The sequence below is a fragment of the Rhinopithecus roxellana genome, chromosome 10 (genome assembly GCF_007565055.1).
Source record: "Rhinopithecus roxellana isolate Shanxi Qingling chromosome 10, ASM756505v1, whole genome shotgun sequence".
NCBI lineage: Eukaryota > Metazoa > Chordata > Mammalia > Primates > Cercopithecidae > Rhinopithecus > Rhinopithecus roxellana.
Window position 1 is genome coordinate 93,516,341 of NC_044558.1, and position 20,218 is coordinate 93,536,558.

Genomic DNA, 20,218 nt, shown 5'->3' on the forward strand with positions numbered 1-20,218 from the left:
AGCATACAGATACGTTAGAGTATATCCCATCTTGAGAAAACAAAGCCAACTCTCCTGATTCCTGCCTACCTCCAGGCACTCTATTTTTTTGGCTCCCCATTATAGTGAAACTCTTGAAATCGTTTATTTTCATTGTCATTGCCTCCTCTCCTTCCATTTTCTCTTGAACCCATCGCTCTTGATGCATCCTCATCATGCCACCAAACAGTGGCTTCCACATTGCTGAATTCAGTGGTCCACTATTATTTGACATGGTTCATCACTTCTCCATTCTTGAAACTGTTTTCACTCGGCTATGGACACCCCATGATACTTCTACTTGCTGATTGTTCCTTCTGAGTCTTATCTGTAGGACCTCTTCTCTCTGCTCTGTCTGCTTCTGTCAACTGTCTTAACTTCTTAGTTGATCTCCTCTTGTTTTGTGGCCTCAAACACCTGTATATGTTGATGATGCTCAAATTTTCTTCTCAGCCAAAACCTGCTACCAAAACTCTAGGTGCATATTGATGTGGCTGTTTGCTTGCATGTGCACAGAATATTAGACTTCTCCAGTTGGAAATCTTATGGTCACCTCAAGCTAAATATGCCCCCAGTTAAACTCCTGAGGTTAGTTCAGATTTGCTCCTTCCAAAATCTTTCCCATTTCAGATAATGGCATGTGTCTTTCCAGTGCTCACCAGAGACCTTTGGTGTCACTCTGGACTCTGCCTTCTTCCCCTACCCCTGCCAAATTCCATATCTAGTCAGCAAATACTGTCTGCTCTATCTTCAAAATGTATCCCATTCCATTACTTCTATAGAGGTGCTGAATGATTGGGCCCCCACTGCACCTACACCCTCTGTACTGCCATCCACTGCACCTACCACCTGTTGCACCTACACCCTCTGCACCTACATGCACTGCACCTACACCTGCTGCACTTATACCCTCTGCACCTACATCCACTGCACCTACACCTTCTGCACTTCCCACTTGCTGCACTTATACCCTCTGCACCTACATCCACTGCACCTACACCCTCTGCATCTACATTGACTGCACCTACACCTTCTGCACTTACACCCTCTGCACCTACATCTATAGCACCTGTACCCTTTGCACCTACATCCATACACCTACACCCTCTGCACCTATATCCACTGCACCTATACCCTCTGCACCTACACCATCTGCACCTACATCCACTGTACCTACACCTTCTGCACCTACATCCACTGCACCTACACCCTCTGCACCTACACCATCTGCACCTATATTCACTGCACCTACACCCTCTGCACCTACACCATCTGCATCTACATCCACTGCACCTATACTTTCTGCACCTACATCCACTGCACCTACACCCTCTGCACCTATACCATCTGCACCTACATCCACTGCACCTACACCCTCTGCACCTACACCATCTGCACCTATATTCACTGCACCTACACCCTCTGCACCTACACCATCTGCATCTACATCCACTGCACCTATACTTTCTGCACCTACATCCACTGCACCTACACCCTCTGCACCTATACCATCTGCACCTATATCCACTGCACCTACACCCTCTGCACCTACACCATCTGCACCTACATCCACTGCACCTATACCCTCTGCACCTACATCCACTGCACCTACACCCTCTGTAGTTACCACTTGCTGCACCTACACCCTCTGCACCTACACCATCTGCATCTACACCATCTGCACCTACATCCACTGCACCCATACCCTCTGCACCTACACCATCTGCACCTACATCCACTGCACCTATACCCTCTGCACCTATATCCACTACACCTACACCCTCTGCAGTTACCACTTGCTGCACCTACACCCTCTGCACCTACACCGTCTGCATCTACACCATCTGCACCTACATGCACTGCACCCATACCCTCTGCACCTACACCATCTGCACCTATATCCACTGCACCTACACCCTCTGCAGTTACCACTTGCTGCACCTACACCCTCTGCACCTACACCATCTGAATCTACACCATCTGCACCTACATCTACTGCACCCATATCCTCTGCACCTACGCCATCTGCACCTACATCCACTGCATCTACACCTTTTGCACCTATATCCACTGCACCTACACCATCTGCACCTACATCCACTGCACCTACACCCTCTGCACCTACACCTTCTGCACCTACATCCATTGCACCTACACCCTCTGCACCTATACCGTCTGCACCTATACCATCTGCACCTACATCCACTGTACCCACACCCTCTGCACCTGCACCCTCTGCACCTACACCATCTGCACCTACATCCACTGCACCTACACCCTCTGCACCTACATCCACTGCACCTACACCCTCTGCACTTACCACTTGCTGTACCTATACCCACTGCACCTACATCCACTGTACCTACACCCTCTGCACCTACATCTACTGCACCTACACCCTCTGCACCTACCACCTGCTGCACCTACACCCTCTGCACCTACCATACCTTCTTGTTCATGCCACTTAGCCATGCTTCCTCCATGTTACTCACACGCACCAAGTATGTTCCCCCTCTGTCCCCTTGTGCTGGAATATTGGACTATAGATAACCACATGGCTGTTTCTCTCACTTTTTAAATGTCTCTGCTCAAATATCACCTTATCAGGCCAGGCCAGGCACAGTGGCTCACACCTGTAATCCCAGCACTTTGGGAGGCCAAGGTGGGAGGATAGCTTGAGACCAAGGATTTGAGACCAGCTTAGGCAACAAAGTGAGACCACATCACTACAAATATTTATATATATATATATATATATATATATATATATATATATATTTTTTTTTTTTTTTTAATCTAATGGTGCACATCCGTAGTCCCAGCTATTTGGAGAGATAAGGTGGGAGGATTGCTTGAGCCCAGTAGTTTAAGGCTGCAGAGAAGTACAATCACACCACTGCACACAGCCTGGGCAGTGGAGTGAGACAGACCCTGTCTCAAAAAAAAAGAAAAAGAGGGCCGGGTACAGTGGCTCATGCCTATAATCTCAGCATTTTGGGAGGCTAAAACAGGAAGATCACTTGAAGCCAGGAGTTCAAGACCAGCCTGGGCAACAAAGTGAGGCCCTGTCTCTATTTAAAAAAAAAAAAAAAAATTACCATTAGCCAGTTGCTGAGGTAGAAGGATCACTTCAGTCACTTCAGTCCAGGAGTCCAAGGCTGTAGTGAGCTAGGATTACACCACTGCATTCCAGCCTGGGTAACAGAGCAAGACCCTATCTCTCAAAAAAAAAAAAAAAAAAAAAAAATCACCTTACCAGAAAGACCTTTCTGTACGAAATATTTCATGTAAAACAAAAGACCATTCTATATGAAATATTTTGTATAAAATAAAATCCTCCCTATCCTCTTTGCCCTGCTTTAGTTTTCTTCTTACTACTCATTTATTTGCTTGTTTATTGACTGTCTCCCCTGCTTAGTAATGTCAGCTCCAGCACGGAAGGGATTTTTGTTTCTCTCTCTCTCTCTCTCTCTCTCTTTTTTTTTTTGAGACGGGATTTCGCTGTTGCCCCAGCTAGCCTTGAACTCCTGGACTCAAGTAGTCCGGCCTGCCTTGGCTTCCCAAAGTGCTGTGGCTGTAGATATGAGCCACCGTGCCCTCCGGTGCTAGAATAGTACCCAGCACACAGTAGATGCTTATTAAATATTTGCTAAATGAATGAATAGATGAAACATCACAAGAGACTGGAGGCATTGGTTTCCCTGGGGAAGGGAACTGGTTGGGGCAAGACTTACTTTCCACCATTGATCTTTTCATATGTTTTTAAAGTTTAACAATGGGCTATTTAGAAAAATTAACTTTTAAAAAAGGAATTTTTTATAAAAAGGAGAACTTGTTTAACAGCATTGAATTCTGCTGGAGAAGTCAAAGTCAGACTGAAAGAGGCCTTTTGAATTATAATATGGAGGCTGTTGCAGTGCTAACAAGAGCTGTTTTGGGGAATAATAGGAGTGGCAACCAGATGGAATTGGTTGAGGGTAAGGTAGGGAGGATAAGATGGAGAACAATAGATCTTTCTCTCCAGGGGTTTGATGTGAAAACAGGAGAGAAATTGGAAGGGGATGATGGAATGGACTGTGGGAACATTGAAATATTTTAATCTCATTTTTTAAAATTTAAGTTATTGAATAGATTTTAAAAAGTCACCTGTTTCTAAATTCACAAATGATAGGGCTTAGCCATAGACCTCCTGTGATTTGCTGGGCCAAACCAGGCAAAAAACTTTATGAAATAATGCTTTAGATGAAATGTTTCATAGAGTTCTAGCCCTGAAATTGTCTACTGAGTTATGATTAATCTTGGTTTCTAAATAATATAGATACTTGTCACATAGATGTGGCTAATAATAATTACTGGAAGGAATTAGATTTGCTGGGAATTATGATTTCACTCCGATACTTAGGAGTACTGATAAGTGCTCACTTCAGCAGCACAGACATCAAAATTGGAAAGATACAGAAAAGATTAGCGTGGCCTGTAAGAAAAGAAAAAAGAAGACCAGTCTGAGCAACAAAGTGAGACCTCATCTCTCCAAAAAATAAAAAGAAAATTAGCCAGGTGTGGTGGTGCACGACTATAGTCCCAGCTACTTAGGGAGCTGAGGCAGGGGGATTGCTTGAGCCCAGAAGGTCAAGACTGTAGTGAGCTATGATTGCACCACTGCACTCCAGCCTGGGTGACAGAGTGAGACCCTGTCTCCCCACCACCACAAAAAAAAAAAAGAAAGAAAACTAAGTACTGATAACTTTCTCTTCAAGCTTAGTAATAGCTATGTTGTTTTAATTAAAAATATTTTTAACATGATATTCACGTAGTTATACAACTCAGAAGGTACAAAAGTCTGTCACCTACTCTACTTCCTAGCCCAGTTTCCCTCCTCAGAGGCAAGTGAGGGTGGCATTTTCTTCTATATCCTTCCACAGACTGAGCACATACAAACAAATGCTTGTGTATATTTTGTTTTTCCTTTTCTGTTTTGTACACAAATAGTGATTTATTATACACATTCTTCTGTACCTTGCTCTATTATTGAAGTAAAATTCTACTTTAAAGCAAGATGGATTGATTGATTGATTTTGAGATAGAATCTTGTTCTGTCGCCCAGGCTGGAGTACAGTGGCACGATCTCAGCCCACTGCAACCTCTGTCTCCCAGGTTCAATAAATCCTCCTGCCTCAGCCTCCCGAGTAGCTGAGATTACAGGCGCAAGCCACCACCACCACGCCCAGCTAATTTTTTTTTTTTTTGAGACGGAGTCTTGCTCTGTTGCCCAGGCTGGAGTGCAATGGTGTGATCTCGGCTCACCACAACCTCTGCCTCCCTGGTTCAAGTGATTCTCCTGCCTCAGCCTCCTGAGTAGCTGGGATTACAGGTGCCACCACCAAGCCCAGCTAATTTTTGTATTTTTAATAGAGACAGGGTTTCACCATGTTTGTCAGGCTGGTCTCGAACTCCTGACCTCAAGTGATCCACCTGCCCCAGCCTCCCAAAGTGCTGGGATTATAGGCGTGAGTCACTGCGCCTGGCCCTCATTGGATATTTGAATCCCCTCAATAACATCCCTCATGAAAGATTTTTTTAATTTTTTTATTTTTTACACGGAGTTTTGCATTGTTGGCCAGGCTGGAGTGCAATGGTGCGATCTCGGCTCACTGCAACCTCTGCCTCCTGGGTTCAAACAATTCTCCTGCCTCAGCCTCCCTAGTAGCTGGGATTACAGGTGCCCGCCACCACCCCTGGCTAATTTTTTATATTTTTAGTAGAGACGGGGTTTCACTATGTTGGCCAGACTGGTCTCAAACTCCTGACCTTGTGATCTGCCCGCCTCGGTCTCCCAAAGTGCTGGGATTACAGGTGTGAGCCCCCGCGCCCGGCCAAAAGATTTTTTCCTGGCATTTTTATTTTGTGGCATGCTAGTGATCCTAATCCACTGTATACAAATGGAAGCTTCTCATCCAGCCTTACTGATGTGAGTTCTGGGCACTTCATGCAGTAGCCTCAAGTTTAAGTAGCTATGTCTTCACATATTCATTCATCTCCTACATTACAAAGGGCCTTCTACATGCTAGGTAGTATCCTAGGAGCTGGGATACAGTATAGAAAAGACAGTGAGATATCTGTCCTCATGGAGCTTACATTCTAGTGGAGGAGACAGAAGCACAGTTTCAAGCAGTGGTAACTATTAAAAAGGAAGATGAAGTAAACCAATAAAAAAATGATTTAGTGTGTGTTTGGTATGGGACTATTCTAGGTAATGATCAGGGGAGCCTCTCTAAGGAGGTGGTATTTGCATTGACACCTGAATAAAATAAAGGAATGAGCCATGTAAAGATCTGGCAGAAGAGCATTACAGACAGGAAATGGCATGTGCAGAGGACCCTGAGATAGGCATGAGGTTGGCATGTTGAGGAAGAACAAGAAGTTTGTGTGTCTTAAGTGGAGTGACGAGAGTGAGTAAAGGCAGATGAAGTTGGAGAGGTAGCCAGGGCCATATCTTATAGGGCCTTGCAAGGTATTGGGATTTTTTTTTTTTTTTTTTTTTTGAGAAGGAGTCTCGCTCTGTCACCCAGGCTGGAGTGCAGTGGCCAGATCTCAGCTCACTGCAAACTCCGCCTCCCGGGTTTACGCCATTCTCCTGCCTCAGCCTCCCGAGTAGCTGGGACTACAGGCGCCCGCCACCTCGCCCGGCTAGTTTTTTGTATTTTTTTAGTATAGACGGGGTTTCACCGTGTTAGCCAGGATGGTCTCTATTTCCTGACCTCGTGATCTGCCCACCTCACCCTCCCAAAGTGCTGCAGGCGTGAGCCACCATGCCCGGCTCTTTTTTCTTTTTTTTAAAGATAGGGTCTCACTCTGTTGCCTAGGTTGTCCTTGAACTCCTGGGCTCAAGTGACCCTCCCACCTCAGCCTCCCAAAGTGCTAGGATTACAGACTTGAGCCACTGCACCTGGCCTGTAAAAAGTATTTTTGAGAAAATTGGGGAAATTGAATTATGGACTCAATATTAGATGATGTCAAGAATTATTGCTAATAATAAGTGTGATTGCATTGTAGTTATTAAAGAAAATATCTATATTTTATAGTGATATGCACTGAAATATGTGGGGGTGAAATGACAAGGCCTGGGAGAGATGAAGCAAATATGTCAAAATCTTGATAACTGTTGTATCTAGAGTGGATATTACTTGTTAGATAATATCTAATTACACTTAGATAATATCTAAGCAGATATTACTAGTTCTTTTTGTGTATATTTTAGTATTAAGAAAAATTTTGTAATGAAACATTTTTTAAAAGAATGCACCTTGCGAGAAGGGGGCAAGAATGGGATTAGTAGGAAGCTATTGCCACAGACCAGGTGAAAGATAATAATGTGTTGGACTGAAGGTGAAGTAATGATGGAGGTGGTAAAAAGTGAACAGATTCAGGATATATTCTTTTAAAAATTGGTGACAAATCCTTTTATTGATCCCAGTGGTATCATGCAGCATCCAAAACTATCTGTGATTTCTTTTTTTTTTTTTTGAGACAGAATTTCGCTCCTGTTGCTCAGGCTGGAGTACAATGGTGAGATCTTGGCTCACCACAACCTCCACCTCCCGGGTTCAAGTGATTCCCCTGCCTCAGCCTCCTGAGTAGCTGGGACTACAGGCATGCGCCACCATGCCCAGCTAATTTTTGTATTTTTAGTAGAGACAGGGTTTCACCATGTTGGTCAGGCTAGTCTCAAACTCCCGACTTCATGTGATCTGTCCTCCTCAGCCTCCCAAAATGTTATGATTACAGGTGTGAGCCACCGTGTCCGGCCTGATTTCTTTATTATATTTTATTATTATTATTATTATTTGAGACAGAGTGTTGCTCTTTTGCCCAGGCTGGAGTGGAATGGTGTGATCACAGTTCACTGCAGCCTAGAACCTTGCAGGCTCAAGCAATCTTCTTACCTCCGCCTCCCTCACAGCTGGGACCACCGCACCCACCACCATGCCCAGCTAATTAAAAAAATTATTTTCTAGAGCCTATGATTGATTGATGTTTTTTTTGAGACTAGCTCTCACTCTGTCACTCAGGCTGGAGTTCAGTGGTGTGATGATGGCTTACTGTAGCCTCAGCCTCCTGGGCTCAAGTGTTCCTCTCACTTAGCCTCCCAGGTAGCTGGGACCACAGGCACACACCACCTTGCTGGGCTAATTTTGGTATATTTTGTAGAGATGGGGTTTCACCATGTTGCCCAGGTTGGTCTCAAACTCCTGAGCTCAAGCAATCCACCAGCCTCAGCCTCTCAAAGTGTTGGGATTAAGAGCGTGAGCCACTGTGCCCGGCCTGATTTCTTTAAATGCTAGAACTTAAAACATTAACTGATTATCCCCTTAAAAAGAAAGAATAGGCCGGGTGTGGTGGCTCATGCCTATAATCCCAGCACTTTGGAATGCCTAGGCGGGAGGATTACCTGAGGTCAGGAGTTCAAGACCAGCCTGGCCAACATGGTGAAACCCTGTCTCTACTAAAAATACAAAAATTAACCAGACATGTTGGCACATGCCTGTATTCCCACCTACTCAGGAGGCTGAGGCAGGAGAACTGCTTGAGCCCAGGAGACGGAGGTTGCAGTGAGCTGAGATCGTGCCACTGCACTCCAGCCTGGCCGACAGAGTGAGACTGTCTCAAAAAACAAAAACAAAGCAAAATCAAAGAATAATAGTAGCTTTTCTTATTTATAGTTTTCTTTCTTTCCCCCACCAAGATTTCCAAGAGTAACCATAAATTAGTTTTATCATTAGAAAAAAAAAACCTAAACATTAAAAAAATTCTTGGAACACCATCTGTATTCCTCCATAATGTCACTTTTTCATAAAACAATCAGCTGAGTTTAATCTATTACACCAAATAGATCTCTTGGTACCTAAGACTCAGGGAAAACTAATGGATTGAAATGACTAAGATCAGAGAGCAGAATCTAACTAGCCATGCTTACCTCTCAAAATGATATCTTGTTAACTAAGCATGGAATTAGATAACTAATTGTTATAAAAGGCAGACTATAGAAATATATTTACGCCAGCCTGGGCAACATAGTGAGACCCCGTTTCTACAAAAAAATTTTTTTTAATTAGCCAGGTGTGGAGGTTCACACCTGTAGTCTCAGCTACTAAGTAGCTTGAGGTGGGAGGATAACTTGAGCCCTGGAGATCAAGGCTGCAGTGAGCCATGATCATGCCACTGCACTCCAGCTTGGGTGACACGCCAAGATCCTGTCTCAAGAAGAAAAGAAAAAGAAGAGAAGAGAAGACATATATTTAGGAATATGATGTAACAAAATGGAATGTCACGATTATCCTGCTTAACTAACAAACTATTATTAATATAAAATGACCTCTAACATTTGGATCACAGAATTTCTCTAACTTTTATGGTATTTCAGTTATCTACTTGTACTCAGTGAACAATCCCTAAGCTAAGTAACTTCAAGCAACAGTGATTTATAGGTTGATGGGGCTCAGCTGGGTGGTTCTTCTGCTCTGCGTGGTGAAGCTGAAGTCACATCTGCAGGCTCATTCAACTGGGAGCTTAGCTTGGGCTGTGCCATTGAAGATGGCCTCTCATCCTCTAGGGCCTCTCTCCACTTGGCACCCAATATTCAGTAATCTATGCTGAAGCTCTTGACATCATGGAGGCTGGTTTTCAGGAAGGAGCTTTTCAAGAGGACAAGTGGGTATCAAGCCTCTGCTTGTATCATGCTTTCTTTTTTTGATACATTGTGTCTCTCTGTGGCCCAGGCTGGAGTGTAGTGGTGCTACTATCTTGTCTCAGTCACTACAAATTCCCTGCTCTGGGCTCAAGCATTCCTCCCACCTCAGCCCCCTGAGTAGCTGGGACTACAGGCTCATGCCACCATGCCCAGCTAATTTTTGTATTTTTTGTGTAGACTGAGTTTTGCCACGTTGCCCAGGCTGATCTTGAACTCTTAGGCTCAAGCAATCCACCTGCCTCAACTTCCCAAAGTGCTGGGATTACAGGCATGAGCCATCGCCCCCGCTGCATCTTTTTTTTTGTTTTTTTTTTTTGAGACAGAGTCTTGCTCTGTCACCCAGGCTGGAGTGCAGTGGTGTGATCTCAGCTCACTGCAGCATTTGCCTCCTGGGTTCAAGTGGTTCTCCTGCCTTGGTAACTAGAATTGCAGGTGCAAACCACCACACCTAGCTAATTTTGTATTTTTAGTAGAGATGGGGTTTCACCATATTGGCCAGGCTGTTCTCAAACTCCTGGCCTCAAGTGCTCCACCTGCTTTGACCTCCCAAAGTGCTCGGATTATAGGCATGAGCCATCGTGCCTGGCCAGCAACTTGCTTTCTAATGTGGGGGGAAAAAAAAGGCATATGACCAAGTCCAGATTCAGTGTGGGACGGGGACTATACAAGGGCATGAATACAAGGGTGCATCATTCATTAGGGGCCACCAATGTGACAGTCTACCCACATGGAGCAACAGGCCTTCTGAAACTCTAGACACAGAATTCTGGCCTTTAAGACTACAAAATAGCTGAGGCACGGAATCTTTCTGCCTGATTTGGCTACTTCTACTCTGGATGCATTCCTGCTTGAGAATCTTCTATAACTCTTTTTCTCTTTTTTTAGAGAATGGGGTCTCACTGTGGTCTCTAACTCCTGGGCTCAAGCTGTTCTCCTGCTTCTGCCTCTCTACCTACTGGGATTACAAGTGTGAGCCACTGCACCTGGCCTATAACTCTTTTTTACCTTTTCAAGCCTCTTTTGAAAAAATATCCTCACATCTGTTTTGTTCTGAGTGGTCTTTTGCTCTCTGCATTTATACAGTTTGTACTCTGTATAAACTGCAGTTTTTAAAGTGGTTAGATTTAGTGACAATTTTACTGCTATTTTTCTCTCCTCATGTAACTTCCTAAAGATATTGTCAGTGTAGTAATGGACACACTAGGTGTCTTTCCCCCCTTCTCCCTAAGGGTTTATTATTTCCTTCCAGTTATGATCCAGATTACTAAGCTACCCTTCCTTCATTCTGTATTAATTGAGGGCCTATACTATATTGCCGTATCTGGGTAGCCCAGTAAATAAGCTTTTGTTTTCATGGAGCTTATATTAGAGTATGGGAAGTGGGACAGTACAGAAGTAAACACCAAGAACGAAATAATTTCAGCTAGTGATAAATGCTGGGGAGAAAATTAAACAGGATAATGTGAGAGGGAGTGCCCGGGGTAGAGATGGGGAGCTCCTTTAGCTTGCAGGGTACATAAGGCCTTTCTAAAGAAAGACATTTGAGCTGAGACCTGAATGATAAGAAGCCATCCATCCTGACAGGGTGACCAACTATCCCAGTTTGCTTGAGACTGAGGGATTGCTCAGCACATGGAACTTTTGGTGCTGAAACCTGCAGTTCCAGGCAAACTGCAACAGATGGGTAGCACAAGAAGAGGGAATAGCAAGTACCAAGGCCCAGCATTAGGAGGAAGCATGGTATTTTGGAGGTGTGACAGAAGGCGAGTATGGCTAAAAATGTGGTGAGAAAGGGTTGAGTTGAGGCAGATGTTGCTGAGGAGGTCAGCAGACATTGGCGCTTGTGAAGCCCTGTCAGTAATTTGAATTTTATCATAAGTGTGTTGGAAAACCACTGCAGGGTTTTAAATGAGGGAAGACATGGTTTTACTTTTTTTTTTTTTGGCGGGGTGGGGTGGGATAGGATCTCCCTCTGTTGCCCAGGCTGGAGTGCAGTGGTGCAATCATGGTTCACTGCAGCCTCGACTTCCTGGGCTCAGGCGATCCTCCTGCCTCAGCCTCCCTTGCAGCAGGGACTACAGGCATGTGCCACTGCCTTTGGATAATTTTTTGTGTGTGTGTATGTGTGTGTGTGTGTTTGAGATGGGCTGGTCTCAAACTGTGTTGCCCAGGCTGGTCTCGAACTCCTGGGCTTAAGTGATCTTCCCTTCTTGGCCTCCCAAAGTGCTGGGATTACAAGTGTGAGCCACTGTGCCTGGCTTTATTTACATTTTTAAATGATCACTGGTTATGCAGAGAGTAAACCATTGGGGTGCCCGTGGAAGTGGGAAGACAGGTTGGGAGACTGGTCTAATCATCTCTCTTGAGATGATATTGACTTGGACCAGAGTGGTTGCCAGGAAGGAACCTGGGCTGCTTCTCAATCCTCCCAGCTCTTCCTCTCCTTCCTAAATCAGCAGCTTCTTACTCTGAAGAGTGTCTTTGCTGAAGTAGGGATTTCCAGCAGATTTACCATTTTGTAGCAAACTTCAGCCCTACTTGTATCACACAGGTGCTTTATCAGTTTTCCTTTGCAGTATTTTCAAAGTACTCAAATACAATAATATAGCGTTTTGTTTGTTTTTAAGGTATCTATTGATTTTCTCATAGGGCCAGATTGGGTAATGCTTTTGAATGCCAAGCTTAAAGGGATTGATTTTTATCTTGGATGCTTTTGAAGGAGTATATTTAGAATTGCACGACATAAATAGAGCTATGCTTGCTAAAAGTTAATCTAGTAGGAGAGTTGGGGTAAGACAATGAAGTAAGAGGTGGATGTGTTGAATTTTAGGTGACAGGAGGCTGTTCAAGTAGAAATGTCGGTGAGGAGGGTGAGGGGCAGTTAGAAAAGTAGAACTAGGCCGGGCGCGGTGGCTCAAGCCTGTAATCCCAGCACTTTGGGAGGCCGAGGCGGGTGGATCACGAGGTTAGGAGATCGAGACCCTCCTGGCTAACACGGTGAAACCCCGTCTCTACTAAAAATACAAAAAACTAGCCGGGCGCGGTGGCGGGCGCCTGTAGTCCCAGCTACTCGGAGGCTGAGGCGGAAGAATGGCGGGAACCCGGGAGGCGGAGCTTGCAGTGAGCCGAGATTGCGCCACTGCACTCCAGCCTGGGCGACACAGCGAGACTCCGTCTCAAAAAAAAAAAAAAAAGAAAAGAAAAAAAAAGAAAAGTAGAACTAGATCTTAGTAGCAAGGATGGGTCTGTAAATAGAAATGTGGGAGTCACCATAGAGAGTCGGAGTTGGATTTCGGGGAGGGCCCTGATCTGTTTATTCAGCAAGCAATTGAGTATTCATTGAATGCCTCCTAAGTGCTGGGGATGTTAAGGTGAACAAGGCAGGCGGATCACTGTTCTCAGGAAGTTGGCATTCATTGGGGCATGTTAAAGTAGAAGGGCAAACAATAAATGACTTCATGAGTAAAATAATTTCAGAGAGTAATAAATGCTGTGTAGATAATGAAACAGCATGATGTGCTGTGGCTTGGGGATGCTGGGGAAGAATCTTTTTTAGATTGGCAACCAGGGCAGGCCTCTTTGAGTAGGTAACGTTTAACTGAGACCTGAATGATAGGAAAGAGCCAGCCTCTGGAAGGTCTAGGGATAGAGCATTCCAGATGAAGGTCTTGGACACCAGGGCTAGGTCTAATCTTGGGAAAGGTCCCATTTAAGCAAATGAAGATGTTGACCAGCAAAGAGAGAGACAGGAAGGAAAGCAGGGACTATGCTGGCTTCACTCACCAGCACAGTGAGCACTTTACACAGAGGTAAGTGTTCATGTTAAAAAGAAACAAACCAGGCTGGGCATGGTAGCTCACGCCTGTAATTCCAGCACTTTGAGAAGCTGAGGCAGGCAGATTGCTTGAGCCCAGGAGTTCAAGACCAGCCTGGGCAACATGGCAAAACCCTCTCTCTACAAAAAACATTAATACAAAAATTAGCCAGATGTGGTGGCGCATGCCTGTGGTCCCAGCTACTTGAGAGGCTGGGGTGTGAGAATCATCTGAGCCTGGGGAGATTGAGGGTTCAGTGAGCTGTAACCACGCCACTACACTCTAGCCTGAGTGACAGAACAAGACTCTGTCTCAAAAAAAAAAAGAAACCAGGATTGTGTTCTGCCACCAACACTAAGGAATCAGAATCCCAAGAAGGATGGCAGTGATGGCATGACCTGCAAGAAAGTCAAGGAAAAGGTCACTGGTTTTGGGGTTAGGTCACTGGTGAACCATTGAGATTGCCAACTCATTAGAGGGTGCTGAATTCAGAGACCACCAACTGCAAAGGGTTAAAAAGCAGGGAATGGGGAAATAGAAACAGCATTTTTGGACTCTGTAACAAATCTTTTCTTTGTCATTTGTGAACATGTCTTAAAATACTCCCCCACTAAGTACACCCACCTTTGGGAATCTTTCCTGGCTGTGCTCCTGAGTTTACTCACTTTCTCTTGCCCCTTCTGTGTTACCGACCTTTCCCTGTGCACTCGTCTTTTGCTTTCCCTTTGCTTCTGAATATTTGCCATTTTGCACTCCCATTCCCTTTTATCTCCACACCCCACAACTGCAAGCCAGTCCTGCCTGTCTTTGCTGGTGGGGACTTGGTTCTTGGATCTAGAAAGGGGCCATGACAGATTTGACAAAAGGGATGATATTTTGATGGGCCACCAAGGTTTTGTTTAAGACCTGTGAATATTTGAAAACAAAGAGAAGGAAGTCAATGGAGAGGGAGGCACTAATGACGAAGAGGCAGAGGGGAGCACAGGACATGAGGCAGAAGTGGAAGGGTTCATCTTCAATAATATGAGGTGAAATCCTTTTTCCTCTGAATTAAGACGAAGGAAATAATACATGAGGCTGGGTCCCAAGATTCTTAAGTTGAAAGAGACGTGAGTAGGAGAAGCTTGTGGTAAGTGGTCTGGATCTTTTTAGCAATACGGAAAGCCAGGTGGAATAAAAAAAAAAAAAGAAGAAGAAAGAAGAAAACCAGGTGGTTTGCTAAAAGTTAAGCTCAGAATTGGTGAAGGAATTTTGGAGTTACCACTCCAAAGATTTTTCTGGGGAATAACCAAGTGGTGAATGAAAGAATCACAAAGCACCAGCAAAGATCCAGTTGAAGTTGATGTGTATTTTTAGCAAAATCTGCCTTTGTCCAGGCTTGCTCTGCCAGGGCCTGAGCAGCTGGTGCTAATGTTAACTGCTGTTAATAAAGAGTTTGGATTTTAGCCACTGAAGATATTTTGAGACATTATCCTCGTAGTTGTCCTTAACAGTAAATCAAAGACTGATTGATTTGTTTTCCTCTCGTTTGACTTCAACATGTCAGAGGCATGTAATTAGTAAGTGCTGCCTGTGGAATCCAGTATAAGGAATTTTAATCAAAACTTTTCATAGACTTATTAAACATTATAGCTATTATGAAAAGTGAAAGCTCTCAAACTTATCATAGTCTCTTTTGTTTGTAGTAGTTTCTATAGCACATTTAAGTTGTAAGATGTACATCTACTCAGGTGCAGTTTTTGAAATATTTTTGATTTACTCACAATAATATCCTCAAGTAGAAATTTGCTGACTAAATGGAAACATATCATTTTAGGACCTCCTTTTTTTCTATATTAGGTTGAAAATGGTGTATTTGTAGCCAACCCTCTTCAGGAACGCACAATTCTAATGAGAAAAGAGGGCGAATCTGCAAAAAGCATTAATGAGATGCTTCTAAGTAGACTTTCTCGGTATAGAGCCTCCCCGTCAGCAACCCTTGCTGCCCTGACTGGTTCCACCATCTCCAACACACTAAAAGAGGATCAAGCAGGTATGTTACTCTGTGCTTCCCAGATCTGTTTCCTTATATAGCTCCGTTCAGCTACGTCTTATTGTGCACTTCCTCCATGCTGTGCAAAGCCCTTTCCTTTGCATAGTTGACCTTACTGGTCTTCCAGTCATTGTCCAGCTTTTTATTCCAAGCCAATACATGTTGTAGGCTATGGACATAAATTCATATGAACCTGTAGGAATGCAAAACAACCCCATGTTAAACTGTAAACATCTTATCATCGTCACCATTCATATAAATTAGTTGATTTCATATTTCACATATGCTTTGTGAATGTGAAAACCTGATACTTAGCATCATCTTCCCTAAATACAGTCTTGACCAAGCAAATAACAGAAAAGCCCTTCTACAGTAGATATTTTGTTTTTTAGAATTTATCTTTTAGTTTTTGTAACTTAATGTTTTAAAATAGATAATACATGTACAGAATTTGAAAGTCAAAATAATGTAAAAAGGTATATGCAGAGAAGTCTTATTCTCACCACGTTGGTAAATTTTATATTCTGCCCCCACCCTACCCCACCACAGGTAACTATATTTATTAGTTTTCATTTATCCTTCCAGTGTTTATTTATGCAAGCATAATTAAAGATGAATTTATATGTTCATAATTTCTGCCTTTTCTTAATAAAATGTAGTATACTATATACACTATTCTGCACTTTTTTTTTTTTTTTTTTTTTTTTTTTTTTTGAGGCAGAGTCTCACTCTGTCGCCGGGGCTGGAGTGCAGTGGCCGGATCTCAGCTCACTGCAAGCTCCGCCTCCCGGGTTTACGCCATTCTCCTGCCTCAGCCTCCCGAGTAGCTGGGACTACAGGCGCCCGCCACTTCGCCCGGCTAGTTTTTTGTATTTTTAGTAGAGACGGGGTTTCACCGTGTTAGCCAGGATGGTCTCGAACTCCTGACCTCGTGATCCGCCCGTCTCGGCCTCCCAAAGTGCTGGGATTACAGGCTTGAGCCACCGCGCCCGGCTATTCTGCACTTTTAAAGTAGGAGTTCTTAACCAGGATACACCTGTAAGGAGGGAATGTGTTTAATAACATGTTATTAAACATACGCCCTCAAAGTTTTAGATATCATTTTATATGTATCTGTCATAATTTTCATCAGATTTTCAGAGTCATCTATGGCCCCCCAAAACATTAAGAACCATTATTCCGTGGAGTTTACAGATTACATACCAAATATTTGGATTAATAACAAACTATGAACTATAGTAAAAGATAAAGCTAGAAAAAGATACCATATGTAGAAAACTGTGTCTGAATTAATAGGCATTTGATGAATTCAGTGTAATTCTATGCTTTATTTTTATAGTTGGAAATGCTAGGAAGAGAAAATATTTATGGTTAATTTGTTATGAGACTACCAAATTAAATACTTATTAGTCCATATTAGAATTTAAGGACAGTATTTTATTTTCACAGGCTTCTATTGTATCAAAGATAAGTGGCAAAATTGTTAATAGTTTTTATGATTTGGGTAAGTGGATAATTCCAGCTGTAGAAGATACTTTCTAGAGGACAGTCTTTTATGTTTCTGTTTTTGTTGTTACCTAAATAAACATTTTCATGACAAGCTGAAGGCCTGATCTGGGTTTGTCCCTTGGGAGAAAATGAAATCTTACCCTAAACAATGGAAATACTAAAGGAATGCTTATTGAAAATATGTATAATATCAAAATAAGACCTCAGAAGGCAAGGATATATTTAGAATTTGGTAGAAATGTGCACGCTTTGGTAGCACATATACTGGAATTTGGTAGAAACTGGTATCTGTATTCTAAACATGTGGTCTCATTGTACTTTTTTTTTTTTTTAAGAGATGAGGTCTTGCTATGTTGCCCAGGCTGGTCTCAAACTCCTGGGCTCAAGCAATCTGTGGATTCTTTAACATGATGTTGCTACATTAAAAATTCACCAGTTATAAACCAAGAAACTTTTCAAAAATAAGCGAACATACAAGGTGTCTATACGTTTTTGGGCAGGCGCAGTGGCTTACGCCTGTAATCCCAGCATTTTGGGAGGCCGAGGCGGGTGGATCACCTGAGGTCAGGAGTTCAAGACCAACCTGGCCAACATGGTGAAACCCCATCTCTACTAAAAATACAAAAATTAGCCGGTCTTGATGGCGGGCACCTGTAATCTCAGCTGCTTGGGAGGCTGAGGCAGAATTGCTGGAACCCAGGAAGCAGAGGTTGCAGTGAGACGAGGTGGCACCATTGTACTGCAGCCCAGGCTGACAATGGTGAGACTCGGTCTCAAAAAATAAAAAATAGAAAAGCTTTTATTCCATTATAAACTAATACCTGTTACCATGTTAATAAGGGTATGTCTATTAAAAACATCTTGGTGAAAATGTTATATTCACAAAGTTGCTAATTTTCCAATTATTGCTGTCTTGAGGTTTCTTACCAGTGGAAATTTATCTTCTTGAATTTATGTCCTTAATGAAGAATATACTTGGTGGGGGCTTGCAGCTTAAAAAAAATAAAACTTTTTAGAAGCACAAACATTCAAAACAAATATCAGATAGATTAGGTTTCACTTTACTCACTCTTCTAATCTAAACCATCTAAAAATGATTTTCATCTATCTAGGCTATAGATAATAAGTTATATTTTACAGCCTGACAGCTTTCTAAGTAAAGCACTCTGATTGATTTTCTGTTGACATAATCAATCCTTGCTAGGCTTGTATATAGAAAATCCGTAAATTCACTCCATGTTTTAGATATGCCAGTAAGGGAGATTAAAGTACATTTTACACCTCTTGATTAGAAACAATAATTATTTTCCTAATGACAGTTTATGTCATTGACCCTTTTAAACAAGAAAAATGTATGTAAAGGGTTATAATAAATTACACAGCTATAAAACTGTTTTGTGATAGATATTGTGAAAGCTTTCATTAGGTTGAAATTTTTGGCCAATTTCATGTTGAAAGCTGTTTGTTATGAGTTTAATATCACAAACCTGTCAAGAATTTGTTCTATATAAAATGGAAAAAAAAAACAAGGCCTTGATTGGAATATAGGTTGTTCATCCCAAATCTAAAGATCTAAAATGCTCCCAAATCTGAAACTTTTTGAGTGCCTACATGATGCTCAAAGGAAATACTCTCACTAATCTCAGATGTAATGAGTAAAAATAAATAAAAACAAAGGAAATGTTCATTGGAATATTTTGAATTTTGGATTTTTCAGTTAGGAATGCTCAACTCTTAAGTGTAATGCAAATATTTTAAATTCTGAAAAAATCTGAAATCCAAAACACTTCTGGTCCTAAGCATTTCAGATAAATGTACTCAACCTATATCAGTTTTCTAGGGGAAACGTAAACAAATAGTAGGATTCTTCTCTTATTTTGAGATTTAGTCCATGTGAGGATTTTTTTTTTTTTTAGAATAATTTTTGGAGGCATGATGGCATATTGAGGATTGGGAACACATTCAAGAAATGTTCAGTCCATATAAATAGGAGGCTCAGGGTCAGGCTGTGGAGCCAGAAGATACTTATTTTTTTCCATTACTTCTTACTCTGTTTTCCTAATCTGGAAATCTGTTTTCCAAATCTTAGTTTGAGTTTGGGTCTCCCTCTTTATATCCTAATCTGTGTTGGTAATCAAATTAATTTTTGTGTCAAATATTTTGACTTAGCATTTTTATTCCTTTGTCCAGCAAATACTAGCTGTGGGCTGCCTCTAAAAATGCTGCGGAAGACACCCATATATACCTGTGGCACCTACTTGGTGATGCTGGTGCCTCCTCCAGGGGGATCAGGCAGCTCTGCCACCCGATCTCTTTTTGGTGGAACAAGTGGTTTGTCATCTTTAAAAAGTAAGTGAATTTTACCTGTGGCACTTTCCTTGATTTATCTCAAACTCTGAAATTTAAGGCTCTCCTATTAATTATTTAAAACTTACTTTGTTAAATAGTTGTTTGCAATAGCTCTCTGATAACAAAAAATACCAATTATCAATATAGGCTAGGAAGATTTAACAATATAATTTTTTGTGGATGACATATTAGTATAGTGTTTGAAAACTATTGTCCTGTAAAATTAATAGAAATAATCAGTTCAACAAAGTTTTAGGAAATAAAATAATATTTTGTCACATTATTTACTGATGATATAGCAAGAGATCTACTCACTGTGATAGAATTTCTTTTTTTTTTAGATGGAATCTTGCTCTGTCGCCCAGGCTGAAGTGCAGTGGCATGATCTCAGCCCACTGCAACTTCTGCCTCCCGGGTTGAAGTGATTCTCCTGCCTCAGCCTCCCTAGTAACTGAGATTACAGGCATACGCCACCATGCCCAGCTAATTTTTTTATTTTTAGTAGAGATGGCGTTTCGCCATGTTGGCCAGGCTGGTCTCGAATTCCTGGCCTCAGGTGATCCACCCACCTTGACCTCCCAAAGTGCTGGGATTACAGTCATGAGCCACCACGCCTTGCTGATAGAATTGCAAAGCTATTAAAATACGTATGTAAAACACCTCCATTTTAGGACACATATACAAAATACTAAGCATAAGACATAGAAAAGCAGATGTGGAAAAATGTATTAATATTTTAAAATATAC

The 20,218-nt window shown here is 42.4% G+C and overlaps 1 protein-coding gene across 6 annotated transcripts in view; it reads left to right on the plus strand.

Annotated features, from left to right (window-relative positions):
- The window catches only part of HECTD4 (HECT domain E3 ubiquitin protein ligase 4), a 229,416-nt gene that overhangs the window by 85,041 nt on the left and 124,157 nt on the right, over window positions 1-20,218 (plus strand). For all 6 annotated transcript variants that reach the window (XM_030938338.1, XM_030938339.1, XM_030938335.1 and 3 more), the window contains exons 8-9: window positions 15,421-15,613; window positions 19,313-19,471. In XM_030938338.1, the coding sequence (XP_030794198.1) occupies window positions 15,421-15,613; window positions 19,313-19,471 (352 nt within the window). The remainder of the gene's footprint in view (window positions 1-15,420; window positions 15,614-19,312; window positions 19,472-20,218) is intronic.